We start from the raw sequence: 14,365 nt of genomic DNA, 5'->3' as shown, positions 1-14,365 counted from the left end.
CAACCTATATATGCATCTTTTAATATATTAACCATGACGTGCCGAAAATTTACAACTTCACTTAAAAGAAGATGGTAAAAAATTGTTGTCGTTGGAAGGTTTCATTATAATTGGCAGATTAAGCAATAATGAGCGACCTTCACAGAAAGCCGCGCGAGAGTTATCGTGCCGCTACAATCGCGTTCATGTTGTCTGCCGATCGACGGAATTATGCGAAGCTGTTACCAGCTGCGCTGACGCAGTTTATGTTGCGGATACACCGAGAACTTTCATATCTTGTTAATTTAAATAATTGTTACATGTCAACACACTTAATAAGATATATACATTAAGTTTTTAACACATTTTATTGTTTTATCGAAGTTATCTCAACCAATCAAATGTCACAGTTTTTTTATAATTATTTATATATAGTTGCGTGAACCAAAAACATGTAAAACATTTTTCAGATTTGATTATCATGGATGTCTAAACAAATTTTACTACTATTATGTTTATATAGTGCTCTCACTTATAAATACTAATTTCAAATTTCATCAACAACCAAATTATTTCAATCAATCAATACAAATTACATGGATTTTTTTCTAATTAATCATAAAATAATCCCATAACATATTTTTCAAATATTCCACCTCCACTTCTGTCTCTCCTACTTTACACAAAAAAGACGCAAATATTTTTAACAATTATAGACAGCCTACACGGCTCAGAGAACATAAAGCGTTAAATTTTGTTTAATCAAGTAAGTTAAAAATATAACTATTTTTAATTTATTATATTTTATAACTCTTGTCATGCTTGACATGATCTTTTAAACACAAACTAATAACACAAACAAAAAGTTATGATAATATTTGTTGATTTTGAAGTATAAACAATGAAAACGGTCTCAGTATATCCTCAGCCTGCTATTGCGCAATAGTTTACTGGAGCAACCCAGAGCGCTACTTTCTTGCCGTCCCGTCGCTACAGACTCGTCCACACCAGATTCTTGTTTACCTGTTCTTACAATTTATTATTGTTATTTACCTAAATATAAATTAATTAAATACGTTCACACCAAATAATTGGTATCAAATGTAAACGTATTATTTACAACGAATTTTATTTACTAGAAATGATAGTATTACCATTTCCTTACTTGTACGATGAGACTGTTTTATTTTTTATTTTTCTCGATTTATATATTTTTTTTTATGTTTAGAAATATTATATTAATTTAAAGTCTGTCATTTTTAATTATAATCTATTATTTTGGTAATTATCCGTATTAAAATAATAGGAGTAGTTTTCTAAATCTTCTTACATAATAGGCCCTTCTTTCACACGTCAATACCAATACATCTACAGTTACATCTTAAAAATATGTCTGCTACTGTAGTCTCATTTAAATCAATATTTTATACAAACATAATATATTAATGCGTTTAAATAAATATATACAAATAAATATGTATATTTACATAAATAATGAAAATATATTATCTTTAGTTTCATAAAAGAAATTAAACGAAATTCATGATGATATAATACAAGTATGTGCGGTTGCATCTCACAAAGTATTATTTAATGTGTGTGGCACATTAAAATATCATAACTGGAGTAATACAATCTTTATTTTATTGTACTACTAAAATCAAATTAGCCTCACTGTAATCATTCCCAGTCTAGATATATATAAGAAGGTTATCTATTCTGTTATTTACACAATGTAACGCACACTTTTACAGTATGTTTTTCTTTAATTACCTTATTTAACTTTGAAAAATAGCTGATTTATTGGAACACAATGTAACACAGGGATCTGATATTAGAATCTTATTTCAAATTCATTTTAGGACATTGGACTACGGATGCATATGCAATGATACTTATTTCTAGTAATATGTACAATTCTAGATTTAGTTTTGCATTACCACACTTAGCATGAGACTAGATTTAACGGAAATCCGTTGACGCAATTTATTCATGCATAATATTAATTATTAAATAATAAAACATAAATGGTTTTTCTATTTATATTAATCCATCTTTTTAAATTTAATCTTTTCACTTTATGTGTGTTTTCTGAAAATAAAATAATAAAAAATAATAAAGGTATTTTTTATTTATTTATTTTGGGACAAAGATAGCCATTTTTTCCCAAATCTACAAATTTTATCTAAATTTTTAATTATTAGTCTTCCACAACGTTAACGATACATCTTATCCTATATACTTATATACTTATTTGTCACCATAGTAATATAAAAAAATCCATTTGAGTATCCATCTAAAATAAATAAATAGGTATTTAACTTTCACCGGAAAATATCTGCAAACACTTTGAAATTATTGTTCCCAATGTCTCCCTCGCCTGCAGTAGGCTCATTTGATTTTTGTGGCATTAATAATAAATTGATTAAAATCAATGCACCGTACAAGGTGTTGAAAGTAAATCTTCTGAAGAGAGCTTTAATAACCTTGGGCGAAAATGTAAAATTATCAATGCAGTCGTTACGTCAGTGTAAAGGCGATCGTGTGCAGCGGTGTCATATGTCGGGTCCGGTTCTACGGTATCGTGTGACATGCACGCGCACATCGTCATCCCAAGTATAAAAACTACCACCTTACCGGGACCTTTACCAAACGTAGTCCACTAGTCTGTATATCACCATGTATTCCAAAGTAAGGATACAATGTTTTCTTTATTCGTATTTATATGAGACATTTTAGATAACATCTCCAATACTTAAATTCTGATATCAGTCATACTAAGATCAAAAGTCATCAACTAAAAAAGTCATTAATGGAAAAAATTACGATAGCTGAAAATTTGTATTTGATTACTTTCTAAATGTTGCGGGATTTTTCGATAATATTGAATGCTTTTATCCGTATATTTGTAACAGCAATACAGTAAATCTATTTTTTTTTTTTCGAAAATTATACTGTTAAAACATTTAAATTACATCGCACATCAGTACTTTATTATTTCAGGATTATATTAAAAATTTTAGTTCCATACTAAATACAATTTGGGACACTTCCGGTCGATGATAAATAAGTATCTTCTGGGTAAACACATTCATCCTAGACTTTATCATCACTTACCATCAGGTGAGGTAAAATCAAATGCGAACTCATCTTGTAATTGAAAAATCTTTTTCATTTTTCTTTCAGGTAATACTCATCAGCGTCGTAGTGGCGATTTGCCAAGCTGGTGTAATAGATGACAGTCACAGTCACGCAATCTCCTCGCAGAGTATCGTCCGTCATGACCAACCCAGCGAACGTTCACACTTCACACCAGTCTTAGAACACTCGGCTCCTATCATTGAACATGCACCCTCATATATCCATCATCCAGTACAAATCCAGCATGCCACCCCCATTCTCCAACATTCATCTTTCCTTGAACATAGTGCTCCATTCGTTCATGCCGCTCCAGTGGTTCATACTCCGCTAGTTCATACCGCTCCACTAGTTCATGCTACACCTGTAGTTCATGCTACTCCTGTAGTCCATGCCGCTCCAGTGGTTCATGCTGCCCCAGTAGTTCATGCTGCTCCAGTAGTGCAAGCACCCGTGGTTCATCATGTAGCATCTGCTGTTCATCAATCTCCAGTTATTCAACAAGTTAACTCAGCTTCTGCCTATGCAGAACGTGTTGAAGAGCATGTAAGTTATTTTTTTTATATTACTTTAACTTGTATTGATAAGTATAAAAAAATAATATATTTACTATAAACACGAACTAGTATATACATATATACATTCATATGTGTCATGTTCTGTCTCTCATTGTTGGGAAATAGACATAATGGAACACCAGAAAATTCCAATACAAACGAATTTAAAAAGTTGTAAACAAATTTTTCTTCGTTTAATTTTGCAATCTACGTGTATATATATTTAGAAGTTTAATATATTCAATCATGCTTTTATAGTTGAATAGATTTAAATAAAATTTAGCACATAAAAATAACTTGTACTGGATTAATGTCGTCGGAACTCCATTTATAATAAAAGACCACAGAGTCAAATCACAAATATTCACAAATATTTCAAAAGGAATAAAAATTGTTAATATCACGTAGCTGTTAAATAAAATAATTTCTTTTCTCTAAATACATTTTAAATACAATAATTTAATTTAAAATTAATAAAGTAATCCCTTAAAGCTAAAGTTTAATGTTCAGTTTCAAATGATAAAACTGTACTAAATGCATTCATTATGAAAACACAAAAATAAAATAAGATTATTTGTTTCTTTCATAAACATTATAAACACTATGTAGTAGGCATCAGATATTTGTAGCAGGCTCTCTTAGATTTGCTTGTATGAATTAAAAAAAAGCAAAAATTTATAGATGCTTGATGAACTTGAAACCTGAATAATAATAGATTGATTTCCCATTATTTAAGATTTGTTGTAACTAATCTTAAATAATGGGAAATCAATTTTTATGTACAAAATAAGCACCAGCTTTGATCGTGGCAATTTATTTTGATTTAAAAACTAAACTAAAGAACCGATTTTGATAGTTTCTGTGGGTCCAATATGGAAATATATTCATGTAAATAAAAAATATTTTTTCAAATCAGTTTATAAATGACGGAATTATGAGGCAACAAACATATAATATTCAACCGAATTAAGAATTATTTTTCTTTTTTGTGAAGTCGGTTCAAAATATAAAATCTTTTGTTATATCGAAAGAAAATCTAATATATACTCTTATATTCGTATTAAGTTACATTACGTGAGTAAGCAATGCGCTCATTGTAGTACGAGTATCAATATTTGATAATCTCTTATCAAAAAGCTATATATTTATTTGATAAAATACTAACTAATGGTTTACATTTCAAAATAGTTTATTATTTAAAAAATATAGACTGACTTATTTATAGATTTTATTAATAAATGCAAGCTATACACATCTGAATACTAAATGTTTCTATCAAATCACAAATAATATGTAATCATTGTCTTAGTTTATTTTTTTAGGATAACTATATAAAATATAGCTATTTCAAAAATATTATGCACCCGGTTAGTTAATGTGTGGTTTAAACTTTACAAATACAAACACAAAGAAAGTGAAAGGCAAACTACACACTATAATATTATGATTAAAAATGTGATCAGCTAATACAACCCAATTAAATGTTTATTGTGCAAGCTCCTTGTCATTATACGACCATAGAAAGTTTTGTAATAATGTTATGGGCAATCTATCACGCTGCGCTTTGGATTAATATCTATTTATCATTTATATAAATCATTACTAATGACCGTTAATTTACGAGGCTACTCTGTAACACTTTTATTGAATTGTCCTCTCCTTTTCTTAATCGGGCATTAATTTATTTACTTATATAAGTAGAACTTTAAAGTTTAAGCAAAATAACGGCCCATTTAGCATATTATTGATAATTTGATCACTCCAACAAAACGGCTGCATGCCATGATTAAAAAAATATATAAAAATTAAAAGTTAACATTTATAAGAAAATATAGCAAAAGTTTTATAACTAAAACCTAATGTAATGATTATTGACTTGATTAAACTTAAATTGGTATACCCTTTATATTGCAAATGTCCTGCAGTAACCTTTTTAATCGATAAAAGATAAATAAAAAAGTTAAAAAATATTTTCATTAGTTATAATGGTAGTATTATAATATAATTCCGGATAGTAAGACTTCATAATTAGGAAATTCATAAAATTTCTACATATATATATAAACATATCATAGACAATACAGAAAGTTCCTTATTTCTTTTTCCTTCTCTACAATGGCATCATGGCGAAATAATGTAATAAATATTCATTATTTCTTTATTCTGAATTCAAAATATTAGCTTTAAATTATACTGATAAAGTGGAACGACCAATTCATCAAATTAAAAATAGTATTCAATAATAAATTATATCCATTTATTTATTTGTGTGTTTGTCAAGGTCTTTACTATTTCAGGAAAGACCTCGTGATAAGAATTCATTACAAAGATCACGTTCAAAATCAATATAGTATCGTTTTACACGAAAAAATATTATGAACCATAACCATTATAATTTCAATTATTATACAATTGAGTATTTAATATAATGTTTTAATTTAGTATTTTGTTTATATCTTACATTGATCTATTTATTTTGAAAAAAAAAATAATAGACCATTTTAATTCAGGTAATTCTCATTCAGAAAAAATAAATGCAGGAATTCTGCGCCCTAATGTGTCTTTTTTTTAATTTATCTAGTACATGTAAAGATGGCACTGTGATATAATATCTATTTATTTATTTATTAAAACAGGCTCCTGCCAAGTACGAATTCTCGTACTCGGTTGAAGATCCTATTACTGGAGATCACAAGTCACAACACGAGAGTCGCGATGGCGACATCGTGAAGGGAGAATACTCTCTTCTCCAGCCAGATGGCTCCATCCGTAAAGTAGAATACACTGCTGATGATCATAATGGGTAAGCCATATATATAATACATTATAATTCAAAACATTGATAATATAATTTTTTATATAAACTATATATGTATAAACAGTATGTATACTCGTGTCGTATAATACGAGTATGTAATATGTGTAATGTTTAATTCAGTATTTTTTCTACATATTATACTATATTCATTTTGAAAAATATTAACAGAATAGATTATATTAATACGATAATAGCTAAATTAATTCTCAATATAAAAACTGAATTATGATCAAAATAAAAGAACTATTATTAATAAGAGGAAAACTTTGTACAAACGTCATCAACTTCGATACCTTTGTTCCACTCATATTTCGCTGTAAAGCAACTGTATTTACATAAAGCTTTGTTTCAATTTAAAGACAAAAAAGGAAGGTTATGGCACTGAAATTACAGATTATGGAGAGATAATACTATTGTCCTTAAAAATAGAAGCGCAGGAACGTTTCTGTGTGTCATGTGACGTCCATGATACTGTTCATATCTATAGGCGACAGTTACCAATTTCCACCAGGTCAGCTTACACATTGTTCTGAAATAAAAAATATAAAAATCTAAATTCCAGTAGTTTAACACTAAATTGCAGTGTACTGGCTATTACATTTATTGAACATTCTAATAAGAGCATTTAAACTTCGTGAATCACTTTAATCGATTACAAACTTATTAAATAACAAACAATAAGGAAATAGTAGCAAAATTAATAACGTGGCAGTAACACTATCGCGAACCCTAATTCAATTCATTATACGAAGTCATTCGACTCCATTCATCTGAACTTGATGCTCATCCATTGGCTTACATAATATCAAATGTCGATGAAGGCCAACCAACGTATAAATTGCTAAAGAATCGGACCTAGCGAGACTAATAGCTTTTGTGTTCACGTAAAGAAGTGCAATGTTCGAAGCTTTTATCTTAAAACAAAGTGTTGTTTCGGACGATAAAATAGATAATATCATTACACAAATTATTTACATTTGTGCTGCAATTTTGTTTATTTCTAATTAATACTGTTCTTTCATTATTGTATGAAAAAGAATTCAACGGCGTGGACAGAGACCATCTCGATATTTAATTATATAAAACTTAATTGGAATTTATGATAATCATTAGCATTAATAAATAATATTTAATGCAAGATCATTCGTTAAACGTCATCCACGAAAAACGTTTTTTTTTTCTTGGGTGACGTCAAATATACTAAGTCAATATAAAATTTAATTAAAATTAATTAATTAATTTAATTTTAATTTAATTAAATTTCAAATTATATATACCTATAATTTGAACTATACGTTTAAACTATACTTTAACTATTCTTTACTTTTACTTTCACAAATTATTGAGTATTTATTTTTTGTCTGTAATGGCTAAAATAACAAATATCTCAATCTTACATGTAATGTGGAAATCTACATTTCTACTAGTTAACACAACAAACGTTTTACCATCTGCCACCATTTACGGATCCATTTTCACTTATCGACATAATAAATTACCCTGTCTCTAATAAATTGGAGCAAACAGAAAAAGCAGATTTACAAAATTTCACTAAATTCAATGGATTGAATTTGGTAATGGAGATTGCTGTTAACGACGATATAGCAACAGAATTTTCGTACATACTTCTTCCTTCTTCTTACATCATGTTCCTCAAATATTGAAGGTCTTGTTCACAGAATTACATTTTCTCTAAGAACGTTCCTCCACTTATGTTTATCTTTATAGTATACTCATATATATAGGCATATATAGTTTGTATTACAACCTGTATCCTTGTCAACAGTTTTAGCGCGGTGGTGCATAACTCGGCGCCAAGCGCGCACGCCGCACAACCCGCCCCCGTGCAGGAGCGCGCGCCCCTACAACCTGCGCCCGCGCAATATGCCCACCACTAAACTACTATAAACGCACACAGACTGTATTAATCATAACGTATACTATTTATAATTAAACTTTTTAATTTAATCTTTATATTGTAGTTTTTATTTTAAAAACTAATACTCTTTTTAAACAACTCCAAAAAGTATTTTTTGGTGATCATGTTGTCTTCCATAAATTGAGACTACACTAATTTGAAGTCATTCTTTTTATATGTTATATTGTATGAATTTATTTACAGAAAGCTTGTTTTTAAAATCTATATTTCAAACCAGCATCGAAATACAGTTACGTACAATTGCAGTTATTATATTTGTTTATAACTTATACACTTTAAGTATTCCATTATAAATATTTTTAATATTATAAAATTTAATATATCAACAACTGACTGAATTACGTTAATTTTAACTTTAAAATCATATGAACCTTAGTGAACTAAAGTTAGAATACTTTTAAATAGTAAACTACGTACTAAGATGAATACACAAAAAATATAAATTTATATATTCAAAAGTATAGCATTATTAATCAAGTCCAATGTAATCATCACAACGACGTAATAAATCATGAAGTGTAATCATATGTTCCTAAAAATACTTTTACGCGCTGTTGATGCGGGAAATCGAATTATTCTAAAGAAAGTGAACAATTAGATTGCATCAATAGTACCAGGTAGGTACGCACCCAACGTGTGAAGTTGGGTAACTTGCTAATTAGTCTTCGTAACTGTATTTCGAATAGACCATCGATTAACTTGTCCATGAACTAATCTTAATCCTCATTAATTGGTTTTATAATACTCAATTTTAAATATAAAAAGAAATACTTTATTTTTAACAACTGGATGTCAAAATCAATGTAAGATCCAAAACAGCCAGTCAACCAAAAAAAAATAAGATTTTTATGAATTGAGAAATTACTCCTTTTTGAAATAGTTTTTTTTAAGTACGAGGATAAATATATTATTTACTATATTATAATTAAAATACATATAAACTATTTATAAATACTTATTATTTCTATTAATTGATTTGCTTATTAAATTCACCTAGGTAAAAGCATCATCACCGTTTCAACTATATAAATATCTAAAATAATAGAAACTTAATATTCTTCTGGGATGAATAATAATATCGGGCGCTGAAGAACATTGACTTCCTTTATAAAGTTCTAAAAACAAGGGCCCAAAATTATTTCATTATATAATACTGACCGGTTTCGACTCGTATCATACGGTAGATAGTCAATATAATTTGTAAAGAGTACAATGTTATTTCATCCCGCATAATATACAGGTTAATGTAATACATTAGGTAATTACAGGTTACTGTTACATCTGTTTTATATCACACAAATAAGTTGAGAAAAGGTTTTTGTAATGATACGTTTAACATTAATTACTTAATTGTTACTACTTACACATTACTTAGCATCAATATAAATATGCATGACGATATGGAACATAGTTAAGTATCTCAAACATCTTACACACCCAGTTACTACACGTGCCTAAATTTATGAGTATAAACACAATAAAAGTGAAAGGAAAGTGCGTGTAATGTATATAAAATATTTAAAAAACAATCAAGAAATTAATCATTTTATTATGATTCTGCAGAATAACTAAAGAAACTGATACAACCCGAAAGATTAGTAAAGCTGCTGAAAGACATCGTTTTAGCGATAAAGTCGCCTATAATTTACTCAGTGTGACTTTTTCTTGAAATTTCTTTTTTGTATTTTTACTGAATTTACTAATATATTTTTTGAGAAAATAGTAAAAATTATCTATCTATGTATTAGTAAGCTGAAGTGCCAATGCAGCTACATTATATAATTATATTTGATAAACAACTACATCATACCGTTTTACAAGTTGATTATTTAAAAATAAATAAAAAAATATTATGATATAATAATTTACCTGCCATTCCTGAGAAATATTATAAATGATCCTCAAGACATAAAGAGTAAACATGGGATTCACAGTGTATTGTGTGATATTCATAATTCTGTACATCTCTTGACAAGCGACCATTATCACTTTCTATCATCATGCTCACTAAAATACCCAGACAGGTAGTGGCGTAGTGGGCCAGGTTATTAAGTACCCTAAAATATGGTTGAGTGCAATGATGGCTGGGTCATCCGTCGTACTCGTGAATGGTGCTGCCTGTAGGGACTGGTCTGCTCTAGTTATTGCGACCGATTTATTTTATTAAATTGTTTTAATTAATAATAATAATAATAATAATAATAAATTTATTTCTTTATACAAAGGTAGTTAGTTACATTACAGGGTTTGGTATCTCCTGTTAAGCAAAAATTGCTTGTGTTAGGAGAAACCGCTCCTTCACAACAATAATTAAATTTCATGATCATTACAATTTACTTTTCTTTTTTTCTTAATCAGCATTAAAAATTTTACTTTGTTTTACTTTTATACAATAATACTAAAAAAATTACATATCATAAAAAAAGAAAAAATGTCTATTTATGATAATAAATGCGGTCGTGTATGTGCTTGTTCTTGTGTGTATGTGTGTGTGCGAGCGTGTGTGTGCGTGCGTGTGTGTGCGTGCGTGCGTGTGTGCGTGCGTGCGTGCGTCGTGTGTGTGTGTATGTGTGAATTTGTGTGTATGGTATAGATATATATAATAATATAGTTTGTGTTCTTTATTATTTTTTTTTTTTTACTTTTGTACTTTTTATTTATTATTTATATGGTTATTTTTTAATTCCAGACTATATTTTCTATTTCATCGTAACTTTTGGCTTTAAGCCAAGTAAATAGAGTCTTTTTACATTTATGATAATTGAGTGAATATATATCGAGTTCTTTATTTAAATTGTTATATATTTTTGATGATTGACTGGTGTATTGTCTTTTTGCATATGTAGTTTTAACTGTGATTGTATCAGCTACTTTGTGTTTTCTTCTATTTTTATTCTTTTCAGGATTATATGTTAGCGATTTATGTTTTTTTAATGTAAGTTGAAGTACATATAATTTTCTTACTGTCAGAAGATCGGTTATTAAGTAAAGGCTTTCAGTAGGGAACCGAAATGGTTTAAAGTACATCACCTTTAACAGCGATCTCTGTGCCCTTTCTAGTTCTAGAAATTTTATTTTTGTTGCCCCTCCCCAAATTGCTAAGCAGTAAACAAGGATAGATTGAGCCAAGGAGACATAAATTCGCTGCAATAAGGTTTTTGTAGTAATATGACGTAGCATTTTAAATACCCAAATAAGCTTTCGAATTCTATTCATAATTATTTCAGAGTGTTGGTGCCAAGATAAACGCTGGTCGATAATTACTCCCAGGTATTTGGTGTTATGTACCTTATTAATTGTAGCGCAAGAACAATTTAAATTTTGATAGTTTCGGCATTTGTGGATCTTTATATTAAATCTATTTTGTGGTTGTGTACGATCATAGTTAGTAAAACAGATGTAGTTAGATTTAATGGCATTTAAAGTCAGTAGATTATATTGCAGCCAATCCGCTATTTTAGCCAGTCCGCTCTCAGTATGTAACTTTACTTGTTCCCAAGTCTCTCCTGTGAAAATAACAGCTGTGTCATCAGCAAATGAAATAACTAATCCCTCTTCTAATGCCATGTTACATAAAGTATTAATATATATAAGAAACAGTGTAGGGCCGAGGACGCTTCCTTGCGGGATCCCGTACGTAACTGTTTCTTCTGTACTGATAAATTCGCCTATCTTAACCCTTTGTTTCCGTTCACATAGGTAGTCTTTAAAAAGTTTAAGAGGTATTCCTCTTATATATACCCTCAAGTCTGTACAGAAGTTTGTAAACGGAAACAGTGTCAAAGGCTTTTTTGATATCAAGGAAAACAGTTAAACACTTATTTCCCTTATCAACCTCCTCTGTAATTTTAGCAACAAGCGTCGAAACTGCGTCCTCAGTAGAAAGCCCCTGTCTAAAACCGAATTGCTGCGATGATAATATATTGTATTTAGTTACATAATTTGTTAACCGGTTATTAATTAATTTTTCTAAAGTTTTTGAAATAGGTGTTAGGACTGAAATTGGCCTGTAATTTTCGGGTTTGTTACCATCTCCTCCTTTGTACACAGGCGTTATAAGAGCCTGCTTCAATTAGGGAAGATTCCCTGTTCAAAACACAAATTCGCTAGATGGCATAATAGAGGTACAGTCACATCATGTGCTATTTTTAAAAAACTAGTTGGTATTTCATCAATTCCAGGTGCACTGTCCGACCTTAAACTCATCAGCACTGAAAGCACCTCAGCAGGGTCTGTATCATATAGCACAAATGAAAAAACAGGAGGATTTTTAGGTTCATAAATATTAGGATCCTGAGTAGCGAAGGAGTCAACCTTAATTTTATCTGCCAGTACCTTGCCAATATTGGAAAAATATTTGTTTACCTCGTTTGCAGATTCCAAAGGTGTTGAGGCTATCTCCAGTAAATCCAAATTTTGTTGTTTCTTAGGATTCCTTTGAGTAATGTAGTTTATAGTGTTCCACAATTTTTTTGGGTCATTTTGTACTTTACTTAGTTTTTCTCGCTCATATTTTCGTTTTTGATTTTTAATCAGATTATTACAATGATTACGGTATCGTTTGTATGTTATTTTTAATATTTCATTATGTGGATCCAAATTTAGTTTTTTTTGCATGTTATTACGATTCCTAATACAACGCACTAATCCTACTGTCATCCAGGGTTTAAGGATTCTATTTTGTACAGGAATTGTAATTATGTTAGTGTTATTAATAAGACATTGTTGAATTTTATTAATTAAGCTATTTATCAATGTGTTCGGATTATTTATTTTTATCAAATCTAATACATCACTACTTTTTAGATCAGTCAATGCATTTTCTATATTCAGAGATTTTTTTGTTTTAATACATTTATTATTATAAAATAGGTCAGATATTTTTAAGCAAATCATATAGTGATCAGTTATAGTTGTATCAACAATCGCAATGTTAGCCTTTTTATATACACAGTTAAGTTTTATAATAAAATGATCGAGACAATTTTTTCCTCTTGTAGGTTGTGTATGTCCAGGTAAAAGGCCGTGCATAGCAAGCATGTTTAAATAATTTAATCTATTTACACGATCAATTGATTTTTCATGCTGATTAGATATCAAATTTATATTTATGTCTCCAGCGATTATAATATTTCTAGTAGGTGTAATCGAATTTAAGTATTGATCCAAAGAATCTATGAACTCATCAGAACTTGACGTCGAAGGAGATCGATAAATACCAAGCACAATGAAATCTGTGGAGATCTGAATTTGTAAACACGAGGCATTTTTTAATTTTATCTCATCAACTTTTGCATTATGTGTATTTTTAATATATGCAACTACTCCGTCAGCTTTATTTAAATGATTATATACTATATACTATATATTTTAAATTTCATGATCTGATACTGCTTAGTAGTTTGTATTCACACAAATTCATTATTTATGTAGTTAAACTTTTTGGAAAGTTTGATCTGAGTTTCTTGCACATTCTTAGCTAAAATTGTGTGACGATTGAAAAAATTGAATAAAAAAAAAATATTCAAAAATGCTTAAATCTAAGTTTACGTTTAAGTTAAATAAAAATATTTCTTTCTTCTTTCTTTTTTTCATTAGTTGGCCCAAAGCTCGTTTGACATTAACAAAAGTGTAGTTTCCTAGTCCGCAGTACATCGTAATTCGTTAAAAAGCTCTCGTAAAAAACAAGTTGTAATGAACACGACAATCATGTCAAACACCTCTCATTGTGTTCGGCGTCAATGAAAGACCTTGGCCTACTGCCACAGTAAGCATGCCTTTACTGTACTTTTTTACTTTTTTCCGTTGTCAAATACAATAAGAATACTTATCTCGAGAGTTAATATTTAAAAAAATCAAGAAATAATAATTGGTATAACTGTAATAATAATTGTAATGCACTTTGCACACGTGCATGTTCATTTAATTATTTTC

The 14,365-nt window shown here is 29.2% G+C and overlaps 1 protein-coding gene across 1 annotated transcript; it reads left to right on the top strand.

Annotated features, from left to right (window-relative positions):
- Positions 1-2,546: 2,546 nt before the first annotated feature.
- LOC128200576 (cuticle protein 8-like) lies at positions 2,547-8,437 on the top strand. Its single transcript, XM_052894419.1, has 4 exons — positions 2,547-2,670; positions 3,166-3,663; positions 6,311-6,477; positions 8,279-8,437. The coding sequence occupies exons 1-4, from the start codon at positions 2,659-2,661 to the stop codon at positions 8,388-8,390; spliced, it is 789 nt and encodes a 262-aa protein (XP_052750379.1). The 5' UTR covers positions 2,547-2,658; the 3' UTR covers positions 8,391-8,437.
- The last annotated feature ends 5,928 nt before the right edge of the window (positions 8,438-14,365 follow it).

The sequence above is a fragment of the Galleria mellonella genome, unplaced genomic scaffold (genome assembly GCF_026898425.1).
Source record: "Galleria mellonella isolate WM207_F2 unplaced genomic scaffold, CSIRO_AGI_GalMel_v1 utg213, whole genome shotgun sequence".
In the NCBI taxonomy this organism is placed as follows: Eukaryota; Metazoa; Arthropoda; class Insecta; order Lepidoptera; family Pyralidae; genus Galleria; species Galleria mellonella.
Note: the sequence above shows the minus strand (reverse complement) of the source record. Positions and strands in the feature narration are given on the sequence as shown.

Excerpts from the sequence above, each read along its gene's own strand:
- LOC128200576 (XM_052894419.1), top strand. Across the intron at positions 3,664-6,310 it reads CAGAACGTGTTGAAGAGCAT|GCTCCTGCCAAGTACGAATT; the intron begins GTAAGTTATTTT and ends TTATTAAAACAG. Across the intron at positions 6,478-8,278 it reads ACTGCTGATGATCATAATGG|TTTTAGCGCGGTGGTGCATA; the intron begins GTAAGCCATATA and ends CCTTGTCAACAG.